This window comes from Agelaius phoeniceus, chromosome 28 (assembly GCF_051311805.1).
Source record: "Agelaius phoeniceus isolate bAgePho1 chromosome 28, bAgePho1.hap1, whole genome shotgun sequence".
Taxonomy (NCBI): Eukaryota; Metazoa; Chordata; class Aves; order Passeriformes; family Icteridae; genus Agelaius; species Agelaius phoeniceus.
In genome coordinates, this window is record NC_135292.1 from 4,213,222 (window position 1) to 4,239,330 (window position 26,109).

General features: G+C 51.4%; 2 protein-coding genes across 2 annotated transcripts in view; one reads left to right on the top strand and one right to left on the bottom strand.

The window, feature by feature from the left end:
* The window catches only part of LOC143696054 (uncharacterized), a 569,411-nt gene extending 567,437 nt beyond the window's left edge, over nucleotides 1-1,974 (bottom strand). The window contains exon 1 of the mRNA XM_077191260.1: nucleotides 1,079-1,974. Within this exon, the coding sequence (XP_077047375.1) occupies nucleotides 1,079-1,854 (776 nt within the window). The 5' untranslated portion in view covers nucleotides 1,855-1,974. The remainder of the gene's footprint in view (nucleotides 1-1,078) is intronic.
* The window catches only part of LOC143696064 (uncharacterized), a 258,015-nt gene that overhangs the window by 226,743 nt on the left and 5,163 nt on the right, over nucleotides 1-26,109 (top strand). The gene's annotated exons all lie outside the window — the stretch shown is intronic.

Genomic DNA, 26,109 nt, shown 5'->3' on the forward strand with positions numbered 1-26,109 from the left:
AATAAACAAATTATATATCAAGAAATACCTTTTGAAAATTTTAACTCGATGACTAATGTACTTTAGATAAAAAAATCTAAAGAAACAAACAAGCAATCTAACACCTCTTAGTTAAACAATTCATATTACAAATATACTAAACACAAAACCAAATACCACTATAATTTCTCAGACATTTCAACCAAAAAATTAAACTTTAATAACATCCTTAAGTACTCTTGAAAAATTATAATTATTTTTAAAACATTAATTGTGTGCGGGTGGTTTTATTTTGATATTGGGTTTTGGATTGTTTGGGTTAGATGATTTAAAACATGGGATTTTTATAGGAATTGAATCAGCTGAGAAGGTGGCACTCTGCAAACAGAATTGACTGAAAATAAATGGGACAGAAATCAGTAACTCTGAAAGTTTTATTTGCTATCAAATACATCCCACACAATCCCCATCCCATTGCTCCAAATTGGGATCCCACTTCTCCCAATCTCCTTCCAACCCCATCTCACCCTGGTGGGTGTGGAATGGATTGAGTTTGGCATGACATTGAGTTTTTTTTAGGAGGGAACAAGGAATTTAAGGTAGGATTGAGCCTTTTTGGGTTAAAGTTCAGTTATGTTCAGTGGAATTTGAGTGGTTTTGAGGGGACAGATCCATCCCTCTTGGCTTTTGGAGTAGAGAGAGATGGAGAAGAGAAAAAAATTCAGGCAAAACCAAAGGACAAGCAGCCAGGAGTGTTCCCAACATGGATCACAGGGAATGTGAGTGACCAGGGCTGTGCCCAAAGTGCCTCCTCCAGTGGGGGATGGAGCTGCAGCAGCGCACGAAGCTCTTCCCGCACTCGGGGCACTCGCAGGGCTTCCCTTACCGGTGCCTCTGTTGGTGTTGAGTCAAGTGAGAGCTCCTGGAGAAGCTCTTCCCACACTGGGGACACTCGTAGGGCCTCTCCCCAGTGTGGATGCGCCGGTGGGTGACGAGGTGGGAGTTGCGCTGGAATCCCTTCCCACAGTTGGGGCATTGGAAGGGCCTCTCCTCTGTGTGAATCCAATAGTGCTGGAGGAGCCTGGAGCTGGTCAGAAACCTCTTCCTGCATTTATCACACTCGTAGGGCCTCTCCCCTGTGTGGATGCGCTGGTGGGTGACGAGGGTGGAGTTGTTCTTGAATCCCTTCCCACAGTCGGGGCATTGGAAGGGCCTCTCCTCTGTGTGAATCCGATAGTGCTGGAAGAGACTGGAGCTGGTAGGAAACCTCTTCCCACACTTGGAGCACTCATAGGGTCTCTCCCCAGTGTGGGTCCTCTGGTGGCTGATCAGGTGGGAGCTCCTCCTGAAGCTCTTCCCACACTCCCCACACTCGTAGGGCCTCTCCCCAGTGTGGGTCCTCTGGTGGCTGATCAGGTGGGAGCTCCTCCTGAAGCTCTTCCCACACTCCCCACACTCATAGGGCCTCTCCCCCGTGTGGGACCTCTGGTGCCTGATCAGGCTGGAGCTCTCTCTGAAGCTCTTCCCACACTCCCCACACTCGTAGGGCCGTTCCCCAGTGTGGATCCTCTGGTGCACGATCAGGTGGCAGTTCCACCTGAAGCTCTTCCCACACTCCATGCATGTGTGGGGCTTCTCCCCATCATGGAGCTGCTCATGGAGCACCAGCTCCGAGCTCTGGCTCCATCTCCGGCCGCCTTCCCGGCCCAGGCTGGCTCTTTCCCCCTCACATCCCCGCCATCTGCGTTTGCAGCCCTTCCTCGTGCGGCATCTCCGGGCCTTTTCCTCCCCATTGGCTTCCTGCGCCGTGGAGCCGCTCAAAACGGCCTCTGCCACCAGGTTCTGCCGCGGGCATTTGTCCTCCCTGCTCTCCATGCTCAGCTCCTGCTCTGGGCGAGGAAGGACAAGGACAGCATGGGATTTGCCTCCGTGCCACAGGCAAGGGCAACGAGATCCCCCCAGGGCTGTGCTGCAGCTGGGGGCCCTGCTGGGCTGGGAGATGGAGAAGCACAGAGGGGAAAGGGGCCCTGACTTCCTCCTCACCTGCCTCAGTGTCCCGGAGCATCTTCCTCTTTCTCACAGCCTCACAGGGGTTGGCAATGTGAAATCCTGGTTTGGAGAAAACAAGGGATGAGCACCTGGAGTTTGAAGTTCCCCCCACCCAAGTCCATCTCTACAAGTCACCGGCCATCTGGGCTCCAGAAAACCCTCCCAAACACCAAGATTCAGCCATGAAAAAGCCTTCTAGGAGTTCCCCATCCCTGGTCCCTCCCCTTTGGTGTTCAGGGGTTCCCCCCTGTCCCAGCTGCTGGGGTCAAACTTGGATTGGGGGTCCCCCTTCTCCTGGGTGCCCGCCCTGCCCAGGCTGCTGGCAGTGCCAGCAATGCCAAAAGCTCCCCCCTCTTGGCTCTCCCCATTTCGGGATACCGGGGCTGTTTGGGCTCCCAGGCTCCCTTCTCCCCTCATTCTCTGCTCTGGGCTGCAGCGCCTCCAAGGAGTCCCCCCTGCCCCTCTCCAGGCTCTTGAGGCTCCCGCCAATGGCGGCGCTCCCCCCTCTCTGGCCTCCCCGCTTTGGCCTCCTGGGGCACACAGGGCTCTGCTCCTCCAGGCTGCCTCTGCCGGCAGCCGCCACCGCCACCCCCCGATGTCCCCCCGAGGGGCCTTTTCCGCTCAGCCTTGGACTTCTTCATTCTCCAAACATCCCCCCAAAAACACAACCCAGGGACCCCCCGGGATATCCGGGCCGGGCTCCCCCTCCCCGCTCACCGGAGCCATGGGGGGGGCGATGATCCCACAGGTGGGGGCTGCGAATTCAGGCAGGGATCGAGACCGCGTGGTTCCCGCAGCTCAGCCTTGATCCGCCTTTGTCCCGGCTCTTCCTCTTCCTCCCGCTCCTCCTCTGTCCTATCTCCTCCTCCCCCCTAACCCCGCCTTCTTCACTGCTCTTTCTCCTCCCACTCCTCCTCTTCCATCCCTGCCCTTCTCCTCCTCCCCTGTCTTATCCCCACCTCCTGCTCCTCTTCCATCCCGCCCCTTCCTTTCCTTCTCCCCCTCCTCCCCCCTTACCCCGCCTCCTCCTCCCCCTCCATCCCTGCCCTTCCCTCCCTCCTCCTCCTCCTCCCCCAGCAGCAGCCACACCCTCGGTGCCCCGTTCCCGCAGCCCTCGCAGCCCGCGGCAGCAGCGGCCATGGAGCCGGGCCAGGTCGGCATGGGCAGCGCGGGGCTCTCGGCTGCTCCCAGCCGCTGCGGGCGGGGGGAACCCGGCCCGGGCCAAAGGAGAGGCAAACTGGGCAAACTGGGGGCACATCACAAAGCTAAGGATGCAGCAGAAAATGGAGCTGAAAGAGTTATTTTAATATTAACTCCAAACGAGGAAAAACTGGAAATTCCAAAGTTTAGGGAAGCCGAGAAAAAAGAATTAAACAAGATAGGAAATGAACAAGATAAATCAGGGAAATAGAAACTTCTACATGGAAGACAATTACTTAATAAAATGTGCTTACTAGGAAAAGATTAGAAGACGTGCATCAGAAACCCCACTGGCGTACTCAAGCTTTGTGTGATCATTTTTTAAGGAATTTTGGGTGCACTGGGATTTTTGGTGTAGCAAAGCAAGTAACTGAAAGATGCTTAATTTGCCAAAGGATAAATAAAAAGGTGATGAGAAAAACAACATTAGGAGGTCATGAGTTAGCTCGTCGACCATTTCAAAATATCCAAGCAGAAGTTTAGATTTGTTAGCTTCTGGATTTATTTGGAAAAAAAACCATTTAATCTAGAAGAAAGAGAAGATGCCATATGTTAGACAGGAGGTTTTAGGAGAATAAAAATCTTTGAAGTATCAGAAACACCCGAGGAAAAAAACCAAGAAAATAAAAAGGGGAAATGAAAGGGAGGGGAACAAGAGGAAAAGTCAGAAAGAGAGTGGGATCCTCTGCAGCTCTTGCCCCCTCCGTTGGCGGCCGAGGCGCCTGTCCCGGGTCCCGGCTCGCTGCCCGCCTCAGCTCCGCCTGCCCCGGTTTCCATCCCACGTGCGGGCTCACTGCCCAGGGCAGCTCCACCTGCCCCGGCGCTGGCGGTGAATTTGTGTGCCCTGGCCCCACTGCCCGGCCCACGGCCGCTCTGCCGGCCATGCTGGGCAAGATGGGGTTGCTCTGTCCTGCCGCGTGGGCCGAGGTCACTGCGCCGACCGCACCGAGGGCGGGTCCCAGCCATCCCATCCCCGGCTGCCCTGCCCGTGCCAGCTGCGCTGGGCAGCGCCGCTGCTGCTGCCGGGGTCTCCCACCTGCCTTTTCTCTGCCGGGAGCTGCCGGATCAGCCGCCAGAAGCCATGTGGGGGCTGCCCACGCTCCGGCTCGGCCTCCACGGGAAGATCCCCCTCTGGCGATTCCGGCAGCACACCCTGCCCACACTCCGACTGAGCCTCGGCGGGATATCCTCCCCTGACCCCTCCTGCTCTGAGTTACGTCCCCTTGGTAACCACAGCTCCGGCTGTTCAGGGAAAATCCCTCTCTCTACAGGAAGCACCTTATCGAAACACGAGGAGCTCAGTTAAAAGGCAGCCCTCTCCAAATTCTTTCTCAAAACACGGGAGAAAGGCTACAGAAGGTAAAAAAGTGAAAGAGTTAGATGAAGGGATTGCTCTATTGCCGTTCAGAGAGGTTCCCATGGCAGGGATGCGCTGCCCCGCCCCGCGGGAGCCACCGGCGCCCCTGCCGGCCGTGCCCGGAACTGCACCCAAGGGGAAAGCGCCGCAGCCGAAAGGCCGGGACCGGCTCCGGGCTCTGTTTGTTGTCACTGCCGGAGCTGTTGATACACACTACTATTATTATATTATACACACTAGTAAAGAACCGTTATTCCTAATCCCATATCTTTGCCTGAGAGCCCCTTGATTTCACTATCCTAAAAATTAAGAGGGAGGGGGTTTGCATTCTCCATTCCAAGAGAGGCTTTTTCTGCCTTCCCAAGCAGACACCTGTCTTGTAAAGCAAGACAAGCACCCACAGGCACTGAGGGGGGCTGCAGGAGGGGCAGAAGAAGGCCCTGCAGCACTTGGGCACAAAGGCCCAGCAGGTGAGTGCAAGAAGGGAGCAGCAAAAGGCCAAGCTGAAGGCAAAGGCCAGGGCAGAGCTCCTACAGCCCCTGAGGGATCAGCCCCAGGGCCCAAGGGGGCCCCGGCACCCAGGGCACGGCTCGGCCACAAGCACCCGGCAGAGGCATTGCCCTCCTCGGCAGGGCACAGCCCACCCAAACAGCCCCTGGCAAGGAATCAGGGCTCCGGCTGCAGGGCACAAGGACACTGCAAGCACAGACAGCAGCACCCTCAGGACCAGCAAGTCCAGCCCGTGATGGACATGGATTGGCAGGGCTGTCACAGCTCCCATCACACCAGGGACCCTCCACACTGGAGCCCTTGAGAACATTCAGGTGGGTCTGCATTGAGAGGAGGCATTTCCTGATGGACACAGGGGCCTCTCAATCTGCTCTGAATCTTAGACCTAAAGGGGAAAATAGTAAAGGAATATTTTAATTTTTAAGGGAATGAGTGGGAAAGATGAGCAGGTATGATTTGTTCAACCACTATTAGAAGCTGTGGGGGATAGGTTTGAAATAAATGAATTTCTTTTTCTTCCTCCTGTGATTGTAATTAACTAGGAAGGAGTTTGAGAGCTGGATTTTAATACTGTAAAAAGGGATACAGAGGCTAGTTCTGTTGTACCTCTGTGTCAAAAGTCTGACAAGGCCTATGCTGAAGTGAACCCAGAAGTGTGGGCAGCCCCAGGGAAGTACAGAAAATTAGATATGGAGCCTCTACAAATTAAAGCAACCAGGACAAGCAATACCCTGTTCCAAGAGAGGGAAGGAAGGGCTCACAGCCTGGTATTGAGTCCCTGTTAAAGGCAGGGCTTTTGGAGCCAAGGGTGTCTCCCTACAACACTCCTATCTTGCCAGTCAACAAACTGGATGGATGGACACAAGGAGGAAACACAGAATTTTCAAGTGTTAAAATTAAGATTAACTGAGGCGAGTGGCCTGGGCCTTCCAGACAGGGAAAAAGAATTTGAATTATAGGTGGACGTTAAACAGGGTCTTGCCAAAGGAATTCTTGTGCTAAAATGTTTAACCCAGTGGCCAGAGAGCAGCCTCATTGTCTGCAGAATTGTGCAGCCACAGCTTCCGTGGGAGCTCAGGCTGAAAACTGATGACAACAGGAGGATCTCCTAGAGTTCAAGCCTGGCATCAAGTTAAAGCTTTGACAACCAAAAGAGCCTCTCAATGGATGAGCAGGGCTCGGTGATTACAGTATGAAACTTGTTCAGTGGCACAGGAGGATTCAGAACTGAGGACAGGGCAAGGGTTTAACCCAGCCTCCTGTTTGAACAGCCTGGAGAGGGGCTGGCAAGGAACCCAGGACTGCACTCAAGGGACAGAGCTCCCGAGCCAGGCTGGGAGAGATTGATGGGACATTCCCTGGCCTGAGGGAGACAATGTGTTTGTGGATGGCTCTGCAAGGGCAGCAGGAGGGAAAAGAGCTACAAGACAGGCTGTTATTAAGGACGGGGAATCAGACAAAGCGCAGGTCACCGGCCCATGCTCAGCTCAACCCGCGGAGCTGTGGGTGCTTGTAAGAGCCTGGCACTGAAATGCCCTGAGCAGGAAGGCTTCAAAATCTTCTGCTGACACCATGGCACCTAACAGGGGGGGCAAAAGCAATTCTGACTGCTTCAGCAAGCACTGGATCACTTATTAACCTATTGCTAAAAGAAATAATTCAAAGATAATGGATTGTGGAAGCAATAGATTCAGATGGGGAACTCATTTTACAGGAAAGACCCTTCAGGGGGTTATGGCAGCTTTAGGAATACAATGGGACCTCCATAACCCCTGGCAAGCCCAGAGCTCGGGTTGGGTAGAAAGAATGAATGGGGAAATAAAGAAACACCTTTGGAAGCCGGAGATAGAAACCAAGATGCCATGGGTACAGCTTTTGCCATTGGCCTTGGCAAGAAAAAGAGCCAGAGCCAAGGCAGATATTCAATTATCTCCCTTGGAATTCATGTCTGGAATTCCTTACCTGGGCAATTCTCCACCTAGTGCAGGGTGGAAATAAGGGATGTAAATGTAAGGCAGGCTGTAGCCAGAATCCTGTCTCCTGTGGAATCTCTCCCCCAGGAAGCTGGGCTGGCACAGAGCCTGCCCTGGGACTTTGCTGTTGCCAACACCCAGCCAGGCCATCGGCTCCTGCCTAAGGAGTGCAAAGCAGCACCACTGGTGGCCAAGGGGCCCACGCCAAGTGTCCCTGAGGCCAGAAACAGCCGCCAGCACAGCTGAGCACGGGGGGACCCCTCAGCCTGGCCCCAGGGGCTCTGAAGCCCCGGAGATTTGCACTTCCCGCCTGCAGCAGGACCATGGGAGCCGCCCCTGAGCCTGCCCTGAAGGCAACGCAGCAGCAGCCAGGGCTCCACAGCGGGCCAAGCCCCTGGGCCTGCCCACAGATCCTCTGCTCAAACCCTCGGGAATCCTGGCCACCCTCCCCTGGCACCTCCAGCCACTGCGGCCAAGCCTCGCTGCCGCTGCTGCAGCTCCAGCGCTGGCTGGGCCTGCACTGCCACAGCTGCTGGGGAGCACCGCGGCACAATTCTACCCTGGGGCTCACTCACACCCACACTCTGGGCTGCCTGCGACTGCACTGCTGCAAAATGTACCCATTCTGGTTCTTTTAAATCTTATTTCTCTGCTCTGAAAGGTTTCTCTACTCAAAGGTTTGCCTTTGGGAAAGAAATTTTAAAGGTTTTATTTAAGGGGTTCCCAGTCTGTTCGGATGTTAAACTCATCTCCACCACTCAATGGAGACGGGTTTAACATCCGAACAGACTGGGAATAGCCCAAAAGACACCCACAGAGATAACGACCAGCAACAAAACATCAACGCCCCGCAGCAAACAGCAACCAACAGCTACCCCAGACACTGCCCCGGCACAGCTGGAGACACCTGGTCTGGAAAAGGCTGAGAAGGAAATCCAGGAGTGTGGGCGGAATTCACAGCAGAGGGGAAGAAATCCGAGTCTAATAGGAAACCAAACACTAAAAACTTACATGACTTGGAAGCAATGAACATTAAAGCAGTGGATTTAGATTGGTTCAGACTAGGTAAAGTTTAGGAAAAATCGAGTAAAACTGACATGTCATGGAATGATGTTTTCTGCACAGCTGGGCTATGTGTGGATGAAAGTATTTCTGTTGCCCATCCTGGCCAGAACCAAGTAATGCCTTGACTCTCTCACACGAAAGAGATTCTTGGAGAGTTTTTGTTTTCCCTACAGTTTCAGTGATAAGATTACAACATGAGAAACATTTTTTATAATAATCCTACTTTATATTGTCAGGTAGGTTTGGGACAGAAGGGTGAGAATCAATTTTTGGTCAGGGTTTTTCCATGTTCGCCTTTATGTTGCATTTTGCAAAATTGAAGAGCTTTAACCATGATACTTTTAACTCTTAAATAGTTAATACTTTTTTTAAAAAAAGCAGGGTGAAGCTGCAAAGGGAAACAGCAAATGGAGAATGTTGGGAAAACTTTACTATAAATAAATGGGGGGGAATTGAGATGAGGGACTACATTTTGTTCATCATGAAAAAGAGACCAGTGTGTTACAAGAGTTGTCTGCTGACTATTTCTGTACTACTTCATGAGATATGAGCTACAAGGATACCAGGGAAGGGGTTGCAGGAGCCCACACATAGTCCCACCCAGCAAATGGTACAAACAGATAACTCACAGAAATAACGACCAGGGAAAGGCTGGGGAAAGGGCAGGGGCAGATAAACACCCAGCAGGGAAACCTTTCCCGCTGACAAATGGTACAAGCAGATAACTCACAGAAATAACGACCAGGGAAAAGCTGGGGAAGGGGCAGGGGCAGATAAACAGTCTGCAAGGCAGGACATTTGCTTGCTTGATAGGGCACATATTGCGTTAATCATAAGATTTTTGTAATTTTCCACAGAGAAGTCACCAAATAAGGACATAGGGTGAAGAAGACGCGGCTGAGGAAGACTCCGCAGCCTTTATCACCGACCACCAGGAGACAGAAGGATGACCCCCTAGCAACAACCAGCGCAGGCGCAGAGAACTCCGAGATAACATGGACTCCTGAAGGATAGAGAGGATAAAAGGACTGAATCAGAAACTAGTTGGGGCGGCAGTAGGTGGAGCGGAGACTCCCCTGTCGCCCAGCGCTGAGCCTTTGCTTACGTAGTATAACTGCTTGAATAATTAATAAATTCTTTGATTGGAAATTACTCGTTTTGAGTCAATTTTATAACAATTTGGTGCCGTGACTCGGATGAGAGTTTGGATCGGGTAAGATCTACCCAGAGTGGGGGGCGCCTCATCCAGTGCTTTCCGGGTGGCCCCTCTGGGAGAACCTCCGCCACTCTCACCGACAACCCTAAAATATATACTAGTAAGCAAACGGGACAAATTATACCGGTGAACCCCTTAATAATCTGTGCACGGAGTCCGGACGAAGACGCAGGACGCGTAAGTATAAAAGGGAATCCGTTCGGGCGGGGTTGGGATCCCGGAGTGTGGCGGTGGACAAGTGTGAATGAGAGGAGGGCCGGCAGCCGGACTCTCCAAGTGAGTGCGGACCCTTGAGTAGTGCGGTTCCCGTAGACCCGCGAGGGCTCGGGCCACGAAAAAGGGGAAGTGAAAGGAATTTGAGAGTGAAAGAAGGCACTCCGGACGAATGGGGCAGGGGAAAAGCAAGACCCCAACCCAAGTCAAACTCCCCCCCATTCCAAGGGACAGTCCCCTAGGATTTATGCTTAGTAATTGGAAGCATTACCCGGGGACCGAGACTAAGGATAGGGCCAGAATGATACATTATTGCATGGAAGTATGGGGTGGGAAAGAGATTTCCAAAGAAGTTTTTTGGCCCGTGTTTGGATCATCTGAAGACTGGGTTCGACAGGACTTGAACCTATGGGTAAATTCTAAAGAGCCCTTCTCGTAAGAGGAGAGTGATTATGCCAAAATATGGGTAGCAAGACCCGAAGTGTATGTTTTCCAATTAAGAGAAGGGAAAGGGGATCCGGACAAAAAGGGGAAGAGGGACAATCATTTGGGCGACTTAATTATAGCACCGCCCCCATATGTCCCACCGCTAGCACCCAATGCCCCACCACCTCCACAACCACCTGCACCAAACAATGATGAAGAGGGTAACCAAGGGGAGGTTAACCAAACCGGTTACCAAGGCCCGATTACAAGGAGCCGCAGTAGGGTTGAGACGGGGCTATTCCCTCTACGGGAGATGCCCATGGGTGGACCACAGGCGGGTATAGGATTTATTACTGTCCCCTTGAGTTCGGCAGATGTACGAGACTTTAAGAAGGACATGGGACATTTATTAGAGGACCCTTTTGGGGTAGCCGAGAGGGTCGACCAGTTCTTAGGACCAAACATCTATACCTGGGAAGAAATGCAGTCCATTTTGGGAATTCTGTTCTCTACTGAAGAACGGAATATGATAAGAAGGGAAGGAATGTGTATTTGGGACACACAGCATGTCCAAGGCCCGGCTGCGGACGCTAAATGGCCCCTACAGAACCCCCATTGGGACCATCAAAATGCGGCACATAGAACACATATGCAGGATTTAAGGACCATAATTATTCAGGGGATTAGGGACTCAGTCCCGAGGGGGCAAAATATAGATCGGGCATTCAACGATAGGCAAAAGAAGGACGAGTCGCCTACGGAATGGCTCGACAGATTACGGCGGAACTTATGATTGTACTCCGGAATGGACCCCGATAGCCAAACTTCACAGTCAATGCTGAAAGTCCATTTCGTTTTAAAATCGTGGGACAACATAAAGAAGAAAATCCAGAAGTTAGAGGACTGGCAGGACAGGGGGCTGGATGAACTGCTCAGGGAGGCACAGAAAGTATATGTCCGTAGGGACGACGAAAGAGACCGCAGACAAGTAAGGTTGATGGTCGCAGCAACAGGTGGGGGGAGGTACCAAAGAGAAGGGCGAAAGGGAGGTTCGAATGAACAAAAAGAGAAAAGTATAGGGGAGTCAGAAGGGGTGAAGGTGTGTTTTTATTGCGGAAAAAAAGGGCATTTTAAGCGAGAATGTAGAGTCCGAATCAGAGACGAGAAGCAGTTCCAAATGGACTAGGGGGGTCAGGGGCTCTATTTGGTGGGGACCCAGAAAAATCATAAAGAGCCCTTGATAAAACTTAAAGTGGGTCCCCACAACCAAGAAATGGAATTCTTGGTAGATACGGGGGCAGAAAGATCCACGGTACAGAACCTACCAAAAGGATGTACCATCTCTAAAGAAACTGCCACTGTCATAGGGGCAAAAGGGGAACCTTTTGAAGTACAAACCATAAAAAATGTGACTATAGAATCAGGATCCAAAATAGGGATGGGAAATCTATTATTGGTACCCGAGTCAGATTATAATCTGCTCGGGCGAGACATGATTATAGAATTAGGGATTAGTATAGATGTAGATAATAAGGAATTAAAAATTAAATTATGCCCTTTAAGGGTAGAAGATGAAAAGCAAATTAACCCCGAAGTCTGGTACACGCCTGAGAGCGTGGGACAGCTAAAAATCACTCCATTTTCGGTAACTATCAAAAATCCGGATGTCCCCGTCCGAATGAAGCAATACCCATTATCCCCAGAAGGGAGACGAGGATTAAAACCAGAAATAGAAAGGTTGTTGAATAATGGATTGTTAGAACCCTGTATGTCTCCGTTCAATACTCCCATCCTACCAGTTAAAAAGCCAAACGGCACCTATCGATTGGTGCATGATTTAAGGGAAATAAGCGAACTGTAGCCCGGTTCCCGGTGGTGGCAAATCCTTATACCCTCTTGACTAAACTGGGGCCTGAGAATTTATGGTACAGTGTTACAGATCTCAAAGATGCCTTTTGGGCATGCCCTTTGGCTAAAGAAAGCCGGGATTATTTTGCATTTGAATGGGAAGACCCCGATACGGGAAGGAGACAACAATTAAGATGGACGGTACTCCCTCAAGGATTCACTGAGTCCCCTAATCTCTTCGGGCAGGCTTTAGAGCAAATTTTACAGGATTACCAAGTGGGGCCAGGGGTTACATTAATCCAATACGTAGATGATCTACTCCTGGCGGGGCAGCAGGAAGAGAATGTACGGAAAGAAAGTATTAAGTTATTGAACTTTTTAGGCTTAAAGGGATTGAAAGTCTCCAAGGCAAAACTACAATTTGTCGAAGAAGAAGTAAAATACCTAGGCCATTATCTAAAGAAAGGAGAGAAGACAATAGACCCCGAACGAATACAGGCGATTTTAGCATTACCAATTCCAAGAAATAAGAGACAAATCAGGCAAATACTTGGACTAACTGGTTATTGTCGACAATGGATTGAAAACTACAGTAGTAAGGCGACTTTCTTGTATCAGAAACTTACTCAAGAGGGACTCCTAAAATGGGATCAGGAGGACACCGAAAGGCTGCAAGAGCTTAAAGAAAGCCTAATCCATGCCCCGGTATTAAGTTTACCTAATACTAATAGACCCTTCTTTTTGTTCATAAACGTAGACAAGGGGGTCGCATATGGGGTCCTTACTCAAGAATGGGCAGAGAAAAGGAAACCGGTGGCTTATCTATCAAAGATCTTGGACCCAGTAAGCAGAGGATGGCCTACATGCTTACAAGCAATTGTAGGATGTGCTCTTTTGGTAGAAGAAGCCCGGAAAATTACATTTAATAGCAGCCTGAAAGTGCTGTCCCCCCATAACATACGGGGAGTCTTACAGCAAAAGGCTGAAAAATGGATCTCAGACGCAAGGCTTCTAAAATATGAAGGAATATTAATTGAGGCTCCAAATTTAACTCTAGAAACTACTAATATCCAAAATCCAGCTTCCTTCTTATATGGAGGACCAGAAGAAGCACTAACACATGATTGTATAGTGACTATAGAAGAACAGACAAAAATCAGACCAGATTTGGAAGAAGAAGAATTGGAAAAAGGAGGAAGACTGTTTGTGGATGGATCCTCCAGAGTAGTTGAGAGAAGGAGAAAATCAGGATATGCTATCATAAGGGGACCCAACCTGGAAGTGATAGAATCGGGACCCCTTAGTGGATCCTGGTCCGCCCAAGCATGTGAACTGTATGCTGTACTATGAGCCCTGGAATGGTTAACAGGAAAAGATAGGACTATTTTTAGGGACTCGAAATATAGCTATGGGGTAGTCCATACATTTGGCAAAATATGGGAGGAAAGAGGACTAATAAATTCACAAGGGAAAGATTTAGTTCACCGTAAATTAATATTAGACGTGCTCAGTGCCCTACGAAAACCCCAAAAAATAGCTATAGTTCACCTGAAAGGTCACCAAAAAGGACTGGATTTGAGAAGTAGGGGAAATAATGCAGCTGACCAGGAGGCTAAACGGGCTGCCCTGAGACTCCTCACTTTGCAGGAAAACATAGAACACTCCCAAACGCCAGAACCTGACCCCGACATCAAGTTTAATAAAGAGGAAGAGAATAAAATACAAAAACTAGGAGCTAAAAGGGATGCACAAGGAGCATGGAAATTAGCAGATGGCAGAGAAATAATACCTAGAGCATTGGCACATAGATTACTGACTAAGATACATCAAAAAACACATTGGGGATCACAGGGACTGGTAGATTATTTTGCTGCAAAGTATGTGAGTGTGGGAATCTGGGACATTGCCAAACAAGTAACCAGAGGATGCCTAATTTGCTTACAAGTAAATAGAAAAAATTTGAGAAAATTACCGGAGGGAGGCCGACCGCTAGCGAAAAGGCCTTTCTCCCACATTCAGATAGATTTCACCGAGCTCCCCAAAGTAGGGAGAACCAAATATTTATTGGTCTTGGTGGACCACCTAACACATTTTGTGGAAGCCTTCCCAACCGTAAGAGAAACAGCCAAAGTAGTTACGAAAATATTGATGGAAGAGATAATCCTGAGATACGGGGTCCCAGAAGTCATTGACTCAGATAGAGGGCCGCATTTTATTTCCCAAGTTACCCAAAACTTAGCAACAGCTCTGGGCATACGGTGGGAACAACATGCCCCCTGGCATCCCCAGAGCTCTGGACGAGTTGAACGAATGAATGGGGAAATAAAAAAGCAATTGACCAAACTGGTAGCAGAAACCAATTTGACCTGGGTTAAATGTATTCCTCTAGCGTTGCTAAATATAAGAACAAGACCTAGAGCTGATTTAGGGGTATCACCCTTTGAAATGATGTATGGGATGCCGTATAACCTAGAAAATCCTAACGAACATCCTGTCATTAATGACACATGTACGCAAAAATATTTGGTGAAATTGACAAAGTACAGAAAGGCATTATGGGAAAAAGGTATGTTAGCACAACGGCCTCCTTTAGATTTTATCTTACACCAGGTACAGCCAGGAGATTGGGTGCTCGTGAAAAGCTGGAAAGAAAACCCCTTGACTCCAAGGTGGGAAGGACCGTTCCAAGTACTCCTCAGCACAGAAGCAGCCATACGAACCGCTGAAAAAGGATGGATTCATGCTAGTCGCATAAAAGGACCGGTAAAACCCCCTCACAGCTGGGAGGTTTGCAGTCTCCCGGGAGAAACCAAATTAAAGCTGAAACGAACTGATAAATGATTTGGATAATAATCTGGGTTGGAGATAACCATTATCTCCAAACCCACCTAATAGGGAATCGGGAGGCTCTTGGATATTGCAAACTCTTAGAGGACGAGTTGAGAAAGCCCTACTTTAAGTCCCCGTGATTAGAACATAAAGGGCACCCATGGAAGGGGGAAAAAGCACAGAACAAAGATATAAGGTTAAAGTGTAACTGGTTAGATTGTGACTGTCACCCCCTTGTATGCTTTTCCTGTAAATTGTGTCACGAACCTTGGTGGTCTCATTGTCGGAGTGGTAGAACACCTAGGGGAATTTGCACGCTGTGCTATGAGAAAGAGAGGAGACTAACTTCTATCATTCTTAGTAGCAGAGTTGGTACGGGGGAGGTAAAGCTTGGATCTGACGAGTGGTGGGAAACCTTTTCCAAAGGGGTAAATCCTGATCGGTTCTGCTACCACCCTAACAAACTGATCCCCTTTCTCCTGGACATCCTGGAAGTGGTGTGTCGGAAGAAAGCCCCCAATTTGCGGCGTGACCTCTCATTAATAAAAGCTGATAACTGGGCCGCCAGTGCTACAAAGTGGAAACGGGAGGTTTATCCGGCTCCTGAAGAATACCTCTGCTGCCGAGAAGATGGCAAACCCCGAGGCTCACAGCAACCGAGTCGTCGGGTGAGGCAGAGAGGTAATAACCAGTGGAGTCCGTCGGAAGCCCCGACCCCCATATGGGATGTCCAGGAAATGTTGGCTGTCCTGCCCCAGGATTGGTAACCCACCACTGGGGAAACCAAAGGTAAAATTCAACCTGAGCTCCGACAATGACAGCCCCAAATTACAAGCCTTAATTCTTTTCTGGTGCATCGTAACAAGTTCAGGGGCAGAAGGGTATTCACATCAACCCTTCAAATGGTCACTGATTAGATGGGAAGACCAGTATGTTATCCAGACCAAAATCACGTCTGGCGTACCCAGCTTTTTATGTACTTTGTGTGATTTAATACCTGTAAATCCATGTTTAAATCAGTTTGGATGTTATTTTTGTCCAAGCTCAAACCCGGGAAAAGGGTATTGTAACTATCCAGGACACTTTTACTGTGCTTATTGGGACTGTGTATCAGTAAGCTCCTTTGGGGGGAACGAGGACGGGTTTATCAGAACTGGATGGGGTCCATACGGGTGTACACAGCCCACTTCCACATATACCCAGAAAGAAGGAGGGTTAGATGGAACATGCAATATGATTTACATTAATGTGACAAAACCACATGACCAAGTCTGGTTATTAGGGAAAATGTGGGGAGCCCGATTATGGGAACCAGGGACAGACAGAGGGGGGCACTTTATAATCCAAAAGACAACCGTGCCACACGACCCCGAACCAATTGGACCAAACCAGGCGATAGCTGGAGAACTAACGCTAGGAGAAAATAATGGAAATGAATCAGAAACAGCCCCAACCACTAGTTTTCCAGAAATGTATAAGCAAAACTTTACTGATTCGACCCGAGGACCTGAAAACCCGGGAGAAGGGGACTTGTGGAAAATATTACAGGCCACTTTCCTAGTCCTGAATGAGACCCATCCAAATCTAACTGAGGAATGTTGGCTGTGTTACACCGTAAACCCCCCGTTCTATGAAGCCATAGGGGTAACAGCAAAAAGCAGACGAGTAAATGGGACCAACCCAGCTAGGTGCCTATGGAAAAAAGAAGGAGAAGAATCGAGAGGGATAACCTTGGCAAGGGTAACGGGGAGAGGAAGATGTATAGGACGAGTACCAGTGGAAAAACGACATCTATGTCAGGTTATGGGGAATTTGAGTGACCCTAAGAAACCTGCCAGCTGGATACTGCCAGCAGCAAATACTAAATGGGTCTGTAACACTCTCGGAGTCACCCCATGTATAAATATAGACCGATTTAATGAATCCAGTGACTTTTGTATTCAAGTATTGATAGTACCCAGAGTCCTTTACCACCCCGTAGAGTACGTTTATGAACAATATCAAAATATAGGACCCCACATAGTGAAACGGGAAATATTCACAACCTTCACTGTAGCAATGTTACTAGGAATAGCTGCAGCCGGGACAGGAACAGGAATAGCCTCACTCATACAGCAACACCGAGGATTCCAAGAACTAAGAGCCTCTGTAGATGAAGACCTCAGGAGGATCGAAACCTCCATCAAAGACCTCACAGAATCATTAGATTCCCTAGCAGAGGTAGCCTTACAAAATCGAAGGGGGTTAAATCTATTATTCCTGCAACAAGGAGGACTATGTGCTGCTTTAAGAGAAGAATGCTGCACATATGTAAACAAGAGCGGAATTATACGGGACTCAATGGCAAAACTAAGGGAGGGGCTAGAAAGAAGACAAAGAGAAAGGGAAAAACACCAAAGCTGGTATGAATCTTGGTTTAACTATTCTCCTTGGCTTACAACTTTATTATCAACGATAGCGGGTCCACTACTTCTCTTACTATTGGGACTCACGTTTGGCCCTTGTATTTTTAATAAATTGATTAGCATTGTAAAAGGCAGATTAGAAGCTGCTCACCTTATGCTCACACGAGCAAAATACGGAACCTTGAAGATGGATGATCCAGAAGAATCTCTGGAGCTCAGCAAAAGGGAATTAGAGCGTTTTGACGAACAAAATTGAGTATCAAAACAAAGGGGGGATTGAGATGAGGGACTACATTTTGTTCGTCACGAAAAAGAGACCAGTGTGTTACAAGAGTTGTCTGCTGACTATTTCTGTACTACTTCATGAGATATGAGCTACAAGGATACCAGGGAAGGGGTTGCAGGAGCTCACACATAGTCCCACCCAGCAAATGGTACAAACAGATAACTCACAGAAATAACGACCAGGGAAAGGCTGGGGAAAGGGCAGGGGCAGATAAACACCCAGCAGGGAAACCTTTCCCGCTGACAAATGGTACAAGCAGATAACTCACAGAGATAACGACCAGGGAAAAGCTGGGGAAGGGGCAGGGGCAGATAAACAGTCTGCAAGGCAGGACATTTGCTTGCTTAAGCTTGATAGGGCACATATTGCGTTAATCATAAGATTTTTGTAATTTTCCACAGAGAAGTCACCAAATAAGGACATAGGGTGAAGAAGACGCGGCTGAGGAAGACTCCGCAGCCTTTTATCACCGACCACCAGGAGACAGAAGGATGACCCCCTAGCAACAACCAGCGCAGGCGCAGAGAACTCTGAGATAACATGGACTCCTGAAGGATGGAGAGGATAAAAGGACTGAATCAGAAACTAGTTGGGGCGGCAGTAGTGGAGCGGAGACTCCCCTGTCGCCCAGCGCTGAGCCTTTGCTTACGTAGTATAACTGCTTCAATAATTAATAAATTCTTTGATTGGAAATTACTCGTTTTGAGTCAATTTTATAACAATGGGGTGTCCAGGGGGTCCCTGTGCCCAGGAAAGGGGGTGCATGGTCCCCGGTGTTGAGGAAGGTGGTGGGTGGGGGCTGTGGAAGGCAGGAGTGGGGGTCCAGGGGGTGCTGGGGTCAAGGAAAAGCGGGGGCTGGGGTGTCTGAGAGGGGGAGGGCCGGGAAAGGGGGTGCGGGGGGGCATTGGTGCTGCATGAGGGGGTGCAGGAGGGTCCCCGTGCTGGATAAGGGGGTGCAGGGGGGGTCCCTGTGCCTGAGAACGGAGGGTTTGGGAGGGTTCCAGTCTCGGATATGGGGGTGCACGGTGGTCCTGGTGCAGTGGAATGGGGGTTCAGGGGGTCCTGGTGCTGTATAAGGGGATGCAGTGGGGTCCCGGTGCCCAGGAATGGGGGGTTCAGGGGTGCCGGTGCCAGATAATGGCCTGGCTGGGATCTGGTGCTGGGAAAAGGGGTGCAGGGGGTCCCAGGGCCAGATAACGGGATGCACTGGGGTCCCGGTGCCCAGGAATGGGGTTCCGGGGGGTTCCGTTCCCGAGTTCCGGGGTTCAAGGGGTCCTGGTGCCTGAAAATTGAGGTTCAGGGGGTCCCGGTGCCGGGTAAGGGGATGTAGTGGATCCCGGTGCCCAGAAATTGGGGTTCAGGGCGGTTTCCCTGCCCGGGAATGGGGGCTCAGGGGGTTCCAGGCTGCAGATAAGGGGGTGCAGGGGTTATCGGGGCTGAGGAAGGGGGTACAGGGGGGGTCCCAGTGCCCCGAAATGAACGTTCAAGGGGGGTCTCTTGACCCCCTGGAGCCCCAGGGGACCCTCCGGGATCCCCTGGAACCCCTTCCAGGAAGCGCCGGGAATGAAGAACTGGGGGGACGCCGAAATTTGGGAGATCTGGGGGTCCAAAAGCCGAGGAAAAGGGCGGGTCTGGGGTCTGGGAAGGACGAGGTGGCCGGGAATGGGCGTGCAGGGTGTCCCAGAGCACTGACGGGGGTGCAGGGGGATCCTAGGCCCGGATTAGGGGGGGCAGGGGGGTCCCAGTGCCCAAAAATTGGGGTTCAGGGGGTTCCCGTGCCGGGGAATGCGGGTTCGGGGGGAGTTTCCTTCCAGGAATTCGGGATTCAAGGGGGTCCCGGTGGCCGGGAATTGCGGTTCCGGGGGCGTCGGTGACCAGAAATGGGGATTCAGGGGGGTCCTGGGGCCACATGAGGGGGTACAGGGCGGTGCCAATGCTGGGCAAGGGGGTACAGGGGGTCCCTGTGCACAGAAATGGGCGCTCAAGGGGGTCCGCGTGCTCAGGAATGGGGGTTCAGGGGGGTCCCGGTGCTGAAAAAGGGTGCTGAGGGGGTCACAGGACCGAAAATGGGGGTTCAGGGGAGTCCCGGTACCCGGGAATGGAGGTTTAGGGAGTTCCCGGGGCCCAGGAATTGCGGTTCAGGGGGGTCCCGGTGAACAGAAATGGGGGTTCAGGGGATCTCGGTGCCAGATGAGGGGGTACAGGGGGGTCCCGGTGCTGGGGAAGTGGAGTGAGGGGGGCTGGCATGACCCAAAATGGGGGTTCAGGAGGGTTCCCCTGCCCGGGAATGGAAGATCAAGGGGGTCCCGGTGCCCGGGAATTGCGGTTCAGGGGGGTCCCGGTTTCGGGGGGTCCCACTCACCTTTGGTCGCGGCCCCCGGGTCCCCCAGGAGCCCCAGGAGCCCCCGGAGCACCCCCAGCCCCAGCGCTGGGGCCATCGCAGCCGTCCCCGATCGCGGCTGCAGAGACGCGAAAGCGAAAGTGCCCGAGGGAGCGCGGGGGGAGGGGGAAAGGGCGAATTCCAGGGAATTCACCTGGATCCCCTCCTGGCACCCCTCTGGATCCCTCGGGGATCCGTCTGGGACCCTCCAGGGCCGCGCCCTGCGGGACCCCCGGGCCGGGCTGTGCTGAACTCCCGGCCCTGCGCTCAAACTCTGCCCGGACCCCGCTGGGCTCGGCCCAAAGCCGGGCAAGCAGCGGGAGCAGCGGAGCCAATTTTTGCTGCGGGTGCGGGTCCCACCCCCGGCGGAGCAGGGCTGGGCGCTGGGACCCGATCCCTGATTCCCAATCTCCTTCTCTCTCTCGCTCTCTCTCTGCTGTTCTCTCCCTTTCCTTTGGGGGATCATAAATCCCAGAGCGGCCGCAGAGCCCCGTGCCCAGGCCGGGTTTCCCAGCAAAGGGAGGCTGGGGCTGAGGTGCCCCGGGCTGGCCGGGAATGGGGGCCCGGGGCTCCCTGGGCTCACGGAAATGGGGGATCCAGGGGCTGGGAGAGGAGGATACCCGGGAAAGGGGGTGCAGGGGGGTGTTGGTGCAGGATAAGGGGGTGCAGGGGGGGTCCCAGTGCCCGGGAATGGGGTTGGGAGGGGGGGGTGGGCAGCAGCTGCTGGAGAGAGACTGGGACAGACTGGAATGGACTGGGACAGACTGGGAAAAGAACCCACTGGGAGCAGAACTGAGGCAGCAGAGATCATACTGGGATATACTGGGACCACACTGAGGGCTACTGGGAACATGCAGGGGACTATTGAGATTGGACTGGGAGGGACTGGGAATGGTTTGGATCATCCTGGGACTGACTGGAATCATACTGGGAGTGATCAGATCTGTAGTAGGGGTGAAGAAGAGAAACTGGAATAATGCAGGGAGCAACTGGGATCATACTGGGAGCAGCTGCCCCATGCTGGGGTCATACTGGGATCATACTGGGACTGATGGGGTGACACTTGGAGTGACTGGCATAGTACTGGGAGTGTCTGGGAGTAACTGGGATCAAACTGGAGGTGACTGGACTTATACTGGGAGCAACTGGGACCACAGCGGGGGCAAATGGCATCGGGTAAGGTGTGACCGGGCTCATCCTGGAAGTGCCTGGGGCCACACTGGGCTCTTCCTGAGAGGGACTGAGAGTGAAAGGAACCATACAGGGCATGACTGGGAGCCGCTGGGACCGTGTCGGGGGCAACTGGGATCCTACCGGGAGGGATTTGGACCATACTGGGAGTGACCGGGAGCCACCGGTGAGGCGGCGGCGGAGCTGGGAGGCGGCCGCAGCGCAGGTGGGAGCCGCGCTGGGTTGTGCGGGGGCTCGGGGCTCGCTGCGGGCCTCGGGGGCGGCAGGGGGCTCAGGCGGGTTCCTTGTGCCGTGTCCGGCCCGTGGTGCCGCTGCCGTGAGGGCGCTGCGGGAGCGGCTGCCCGCGGTCTCCTTGCGGCCGCTGCCTCGGCAGGAGCCGCTGCCGGAGCAGCGCTGGCTCGGCCCGGTTCCTGTGGCTGGCACAGGGGCGGCTGCCCCGTGCCCGCGGCTGTGCGGGGAAATTCACGTGGCCGGAGGTTTCCGTGCCCCGAGGAGACAGAGGAGTCCTGTACAAGTGACTTTATTGCTGAGCAGAGGGAGAGGCCGTGGCGCATTTGCCGTGCGCTCGCTGCCATTGTTGTAGTTCACAGCCTCCTTTTTATCCTCATTTTCCCGCCTCATCTCCCTCTCCCTTTGCCCACTGGCTGAGGTACTTGGAAGGTTCAGACCTCCCGATCTGCCAACTGCACGTCCTCGTTAATGTGCACCCCCACTTTTGTAGAACAGCCGATATTCACGGCTCTGTTAAGTCTTTTTTGTTCTCGACGTTCAGGAATTTAGCGGGACTTTCTGTGAGCAGCAGTCCATGTTAATTAATAACATTTATTGAAGCTGGTGGTTTCGCCCCTTACTTCCTTATCTACAAGTCCCTGGCCCCTCGCTCAGCTGCTGAATGAGCTGCACTCTCAAGGTGCGGAGCATGGTAAAAAGGTGAGAGGTGCTGTAGCACATCAGAGCAGAAGCAGCATTCGTTTAACCCATGGTCTGCCAGGGAACCACAAAACCATGTCCCATTCCCATCCTTTCCACGTTTGGACTGGTACATGAGCTGCTTTTTTGTTTCCTTTGTTATCTTTGGCTTTGTCATCTATTTGCCAAGACCAGTTTGAGTCATTTGATTTTCCACAAACTCCTCTTTTCTCTGCTATCAGATGATCTGATCCCATCCCATGGTGAAATGTTGTGTTCCTCATTTCAGTGGATTGCTCAGCAGGAAGGTCAGGAGCTGGAGCTGTCTGGTTGGTTATTCCGAGGGCAGCTTGTAATCTAATGGTGCCATTGAAATGAGAAATGGGTTCTGTGGCTCCTGATATGAATTGGTTTGGGTTCCCAGGGGCTGGTCCATGGTGTTGTAGGATTTGTTCTGCTGGCCGTTCATCTTCTCCCCATTTTTGGCCGCTCTCTCCAGCCAGGGCTGCATCAATTGACCATTTGTCTCTAATTAAATCATCAAATACTTGGATTCCCAACTGATTTCCCGGAACTTGTGGTAGCAAGAACATCTCAGTGCTCTAATCCACCCTATATAACATAGACAGTGACAGCACACGTTGGAGTGGGCAGAGGGATGATTCCCCCCCATTTATTTATAGTGAAGTTTTCCCAACATTCTCCATTTGCTGTTTCCCTGTGCAGCTTCACCTGTTTCTGTCGCAGGGTCAGATATCCTCACCCCGGGCTCTGCCTTGAGCTGTGCAAATTCCATCAGTGCAAGCAGGCAGAGCTCGGGGTGAGGGGCAGGGGGAACCAGCCCAATTCCTGCCCCAGGCAAGAGGCCCAGGTACATTGGCCAGGCTTTGCCCAGCAGGGTTCATTTGCATTCCTAAAGCTCCTCTCCTGGCTGACTAGAACCAAAGCTTCTCTTCCAGGGCTGCCATCTGGTGAGTCACATGTGGCCCCCCGGAATCTGCTTTTTTTAAAAAAAGTATTAACTATTTAAGAGTTAAAAGTATCACGGTTAAAGTTCTTCAATTTTGCAAAATGCAACATAAAGGCGAACATGGAAAAACCCAGACCAAAAATTGATTCTCACCCTTCTGTCCCAAACCTACCTGACAATATAAAGTAGGATTATTATAACAAATGTTTCTCATGTTGTAATCTTATCACTGAAACTGTAGGGAAAACAAAAACTCTCCAAGAATCTCTTTCGTGTGAGAGAGTCAAGGCATTGCTTGGTTCTGGCCAGGATGGGCAACAGAAATAATTTCATCCACACATAGCCCAGCTGTGCAGAAAACATCATTCCATGACATGTCAGTTTTACTCGATTTTTCCTAAACTTTACCTAGTCTGAACCAATCTAAATCCACTGCTTTAATGTTCATTGCTTCCAAGTCGTGTAAGTTTTTAGTGTTTGGTTTCCTATTAGACTCGGATTTCTTCCCCTCTGCTGTGAATTCCGCCCACACTCCTGGATTTCCTTCTCAGCCTTTTCCAGACCAGGTGTCTCCAGCTGTGCCGGGGGCAGTGTCTGGGGTAGCTGTTGGTTGATGTTTTGTTGCTGGTCCTTATCTCTGTGGGTGTCTTTTGGGCTATTCCCAGTCTGTTCGGATGTTAAACTCATCTCCATTGAGTGGTGGAGATGAGTTTAACATCGGAACAGACTGGGAACCCCTTAAATAAAACCTTTAAAATTTCTTTCCCAAAGGCAAACCTTTGAGTAGAGAAACCTTTCAGAGCAGAGAAATAAGATTTAAAAGAACCAGGATGGGTACATTTTGCAGCAATGCAGTCGCAGGCAGCCCAGAGTGTGGGTGTGAGTGAGCCCCAGGGTGGAATTGTGCCGCGGTGCTCCCCAGCAGCTGTGGCAGTGCAGGCCCAGCCAGCGCTGGAGCTGCAGCAGCGGCAGCGAGGCTTGGCCGCAGTGGCTGGAGGTGCCAGGGGAGGGTGGCCAGGATTCCCGAGGGTTTGAGCAGAGGATCTGTGGGCAGGCCCAGGGGCTTGGCCCGCTGTGGAGCCCTGGCTGCTGCTGCGTTGCCTTCAGGGCAGGCTCAGGGGCGGCTCCCATGGTCCTGCTGCAGGCGGGAAGTGCAAATCTCCGGGGCTTCAGAGCCCCTGAGGCCAGGCTGAGGGGTCCCCCCGTGCTCAGCTGTGCTGGCGGCTGTTTCTGGCCTCAGGGACACTTGGCGTGGGCCCCTTGGCCACCAGTGGTGCTGCTTTGCACTCCTTAGGCAGGAGCCAATGGCCTGGCTGGGTGTTGGCAACAGCAAAGTCCCAGGGCAGGCTCTGTGCCAGCCCAGCTTCCTGGGGGAGAGATTCCACAGGAGACAGGATCCTGGCTACAGCCTGCCTTAAATACATCCCTTATTTCCACCCTGCACTAGGTGGAGAATTGCCCAGGTAAGGAATTCCAGACATGAATTCCAAGGGAGATAATTGAATATCTGCCTTGGGTCTGGCTCTTTTTCTTGCCAAGGCCAATGGCAAAAGCTGTACCCATGGCATCTTGGTTTCTATCTCCGGCTTCCAAAGGTGTTTCTTTATTTCCCCATTCATTCTTTCTACCCAACCTGAGCTCTGGGCTTGCCAGGGGTTATGGAGGTCCCATTGTATTCCTAAAGCTGCCATAACCCCCTGAAGGGTCTTTCCTGTAAAATGAGTTCCCCATCTGAATCTATTGCTTCCACAATCCATTATCTTTGAATTATTTCTTTTAGCAATAGGTTAATAAGTGATCCAGTGCTTGCTGAAGCAGTCAGAATTGCTTTTGCCCCCCTGTTAGGTGCCATGGTGTCACCAGAAGATTTTGAAGCCTTCCTGCTCAGGGCATTTCAGTGCCAGGCTCTTACAAGCACCCACAGCTCCGCGGGTTGAGCTGAGCATGGGCCGGTGACCTGCGCTTTGTCTGATTCCCCTTCCTTAATAACAGCCTGTCTTGTAGCTCTTTTCCCTTCTGCTGCCCTTGCAGAGCCATCCACAAACACATTGTCTCCCTCAGGCCAGGGAATGTCCCATCCATCTCTCCCAGCCTGGCTCGGGAGCTCTGTCCCTTGAGTGCAGTCCTGGGTTCCTTGCCAGCCCCTCTCCAGGCTGTTCAAACAGGAGGCTGGGTTAAACCCTTGCCCTGTCCTCAGTTCTGAATCCTCCTGTGCCACTGAACAAGTTTCATACTGTAATCACCGAGCCCTGCTCATCCATTGAGAGGCTCTTTTGGTTGTCAAAGCTTTAACTTGATGCCAGGCTTGAACTCTAGGAGATCCTCCTGTTGTCATCAGTTTTCAGGCCTCTGCTCCCACGGAAGCTGTGGCTGCACAATTCTGCAGACAATGAGGCTGCTCTCTGGCCACTGGGTTAAACATTTTAGCACAAGAATTCCTTTGGCAAGACCCTGTTTAACGTCCACCTATAATTCAAATTCTTTTTCCCTGTCTGGAAGGCCCAGGCCACTCGCCTCAGTTAATCTTAATTTTAACACTTGAAAATTCTGTGTTTCCTCCTTGTGTCCATCCATCCAGTTTGTTGACTGGCAAGATAGGAGTGTTGTAGGGAGACACCCTTGGCTCCAAAAGCCCTGCCTTTAACAGGGACTCAATACCAGGCTGTGAGCCCTTCCTTCCCTCTCTTGGAACAGGGTATTGCTTGTCCTGGTTGCTTTAATTTGTAGAGGCTCCATATCTAATTTTCTGTATTTCCCTGGGGCTGCCCACACTTCTGGGTTCACTTCAGCATAGGCCTTGTCAGACTTTTGACACAGAGGTACAACAGAACTAGCCTCTGTATCCCTTTTTACAGTATTAAAATCCAGCTCTCAAACTCCTTCCTAGTTAATTACAATCACAGGAGGAAGAAAAAGAAATTCATTTATTTCAAACCTATCCCCCACAGCTTCTAATAGTGGTTGAACAAATCATACCTGCTCATCTTTCCCACTCATTCCCTTAAAAATTAAAATATTCCTTTACTATTTTCCCCTTTAGGTCTAAGATTCAGAGCAGATTGAGAGGCCCCTGTGTCCATCAGGAAATGCCTCCTCTCAATGCAGACCCACCTGAATGTTCTCAAGGGCTCCAGTGTGGAGGGTCCCTGGTGTGATGGGAGCTGTGACAGCCCTGCCAATCCATGTCCATCACGGGCTGGACTTGCTGGTCCTGAGGGTGCTGCTGTCTGTGCTTGCAGTGTCCTTGTGCCCTGCAGCCGGAGCCCTGATTCCTTGCCAGGGGCTGTTTGGGTGGGCTGTGCC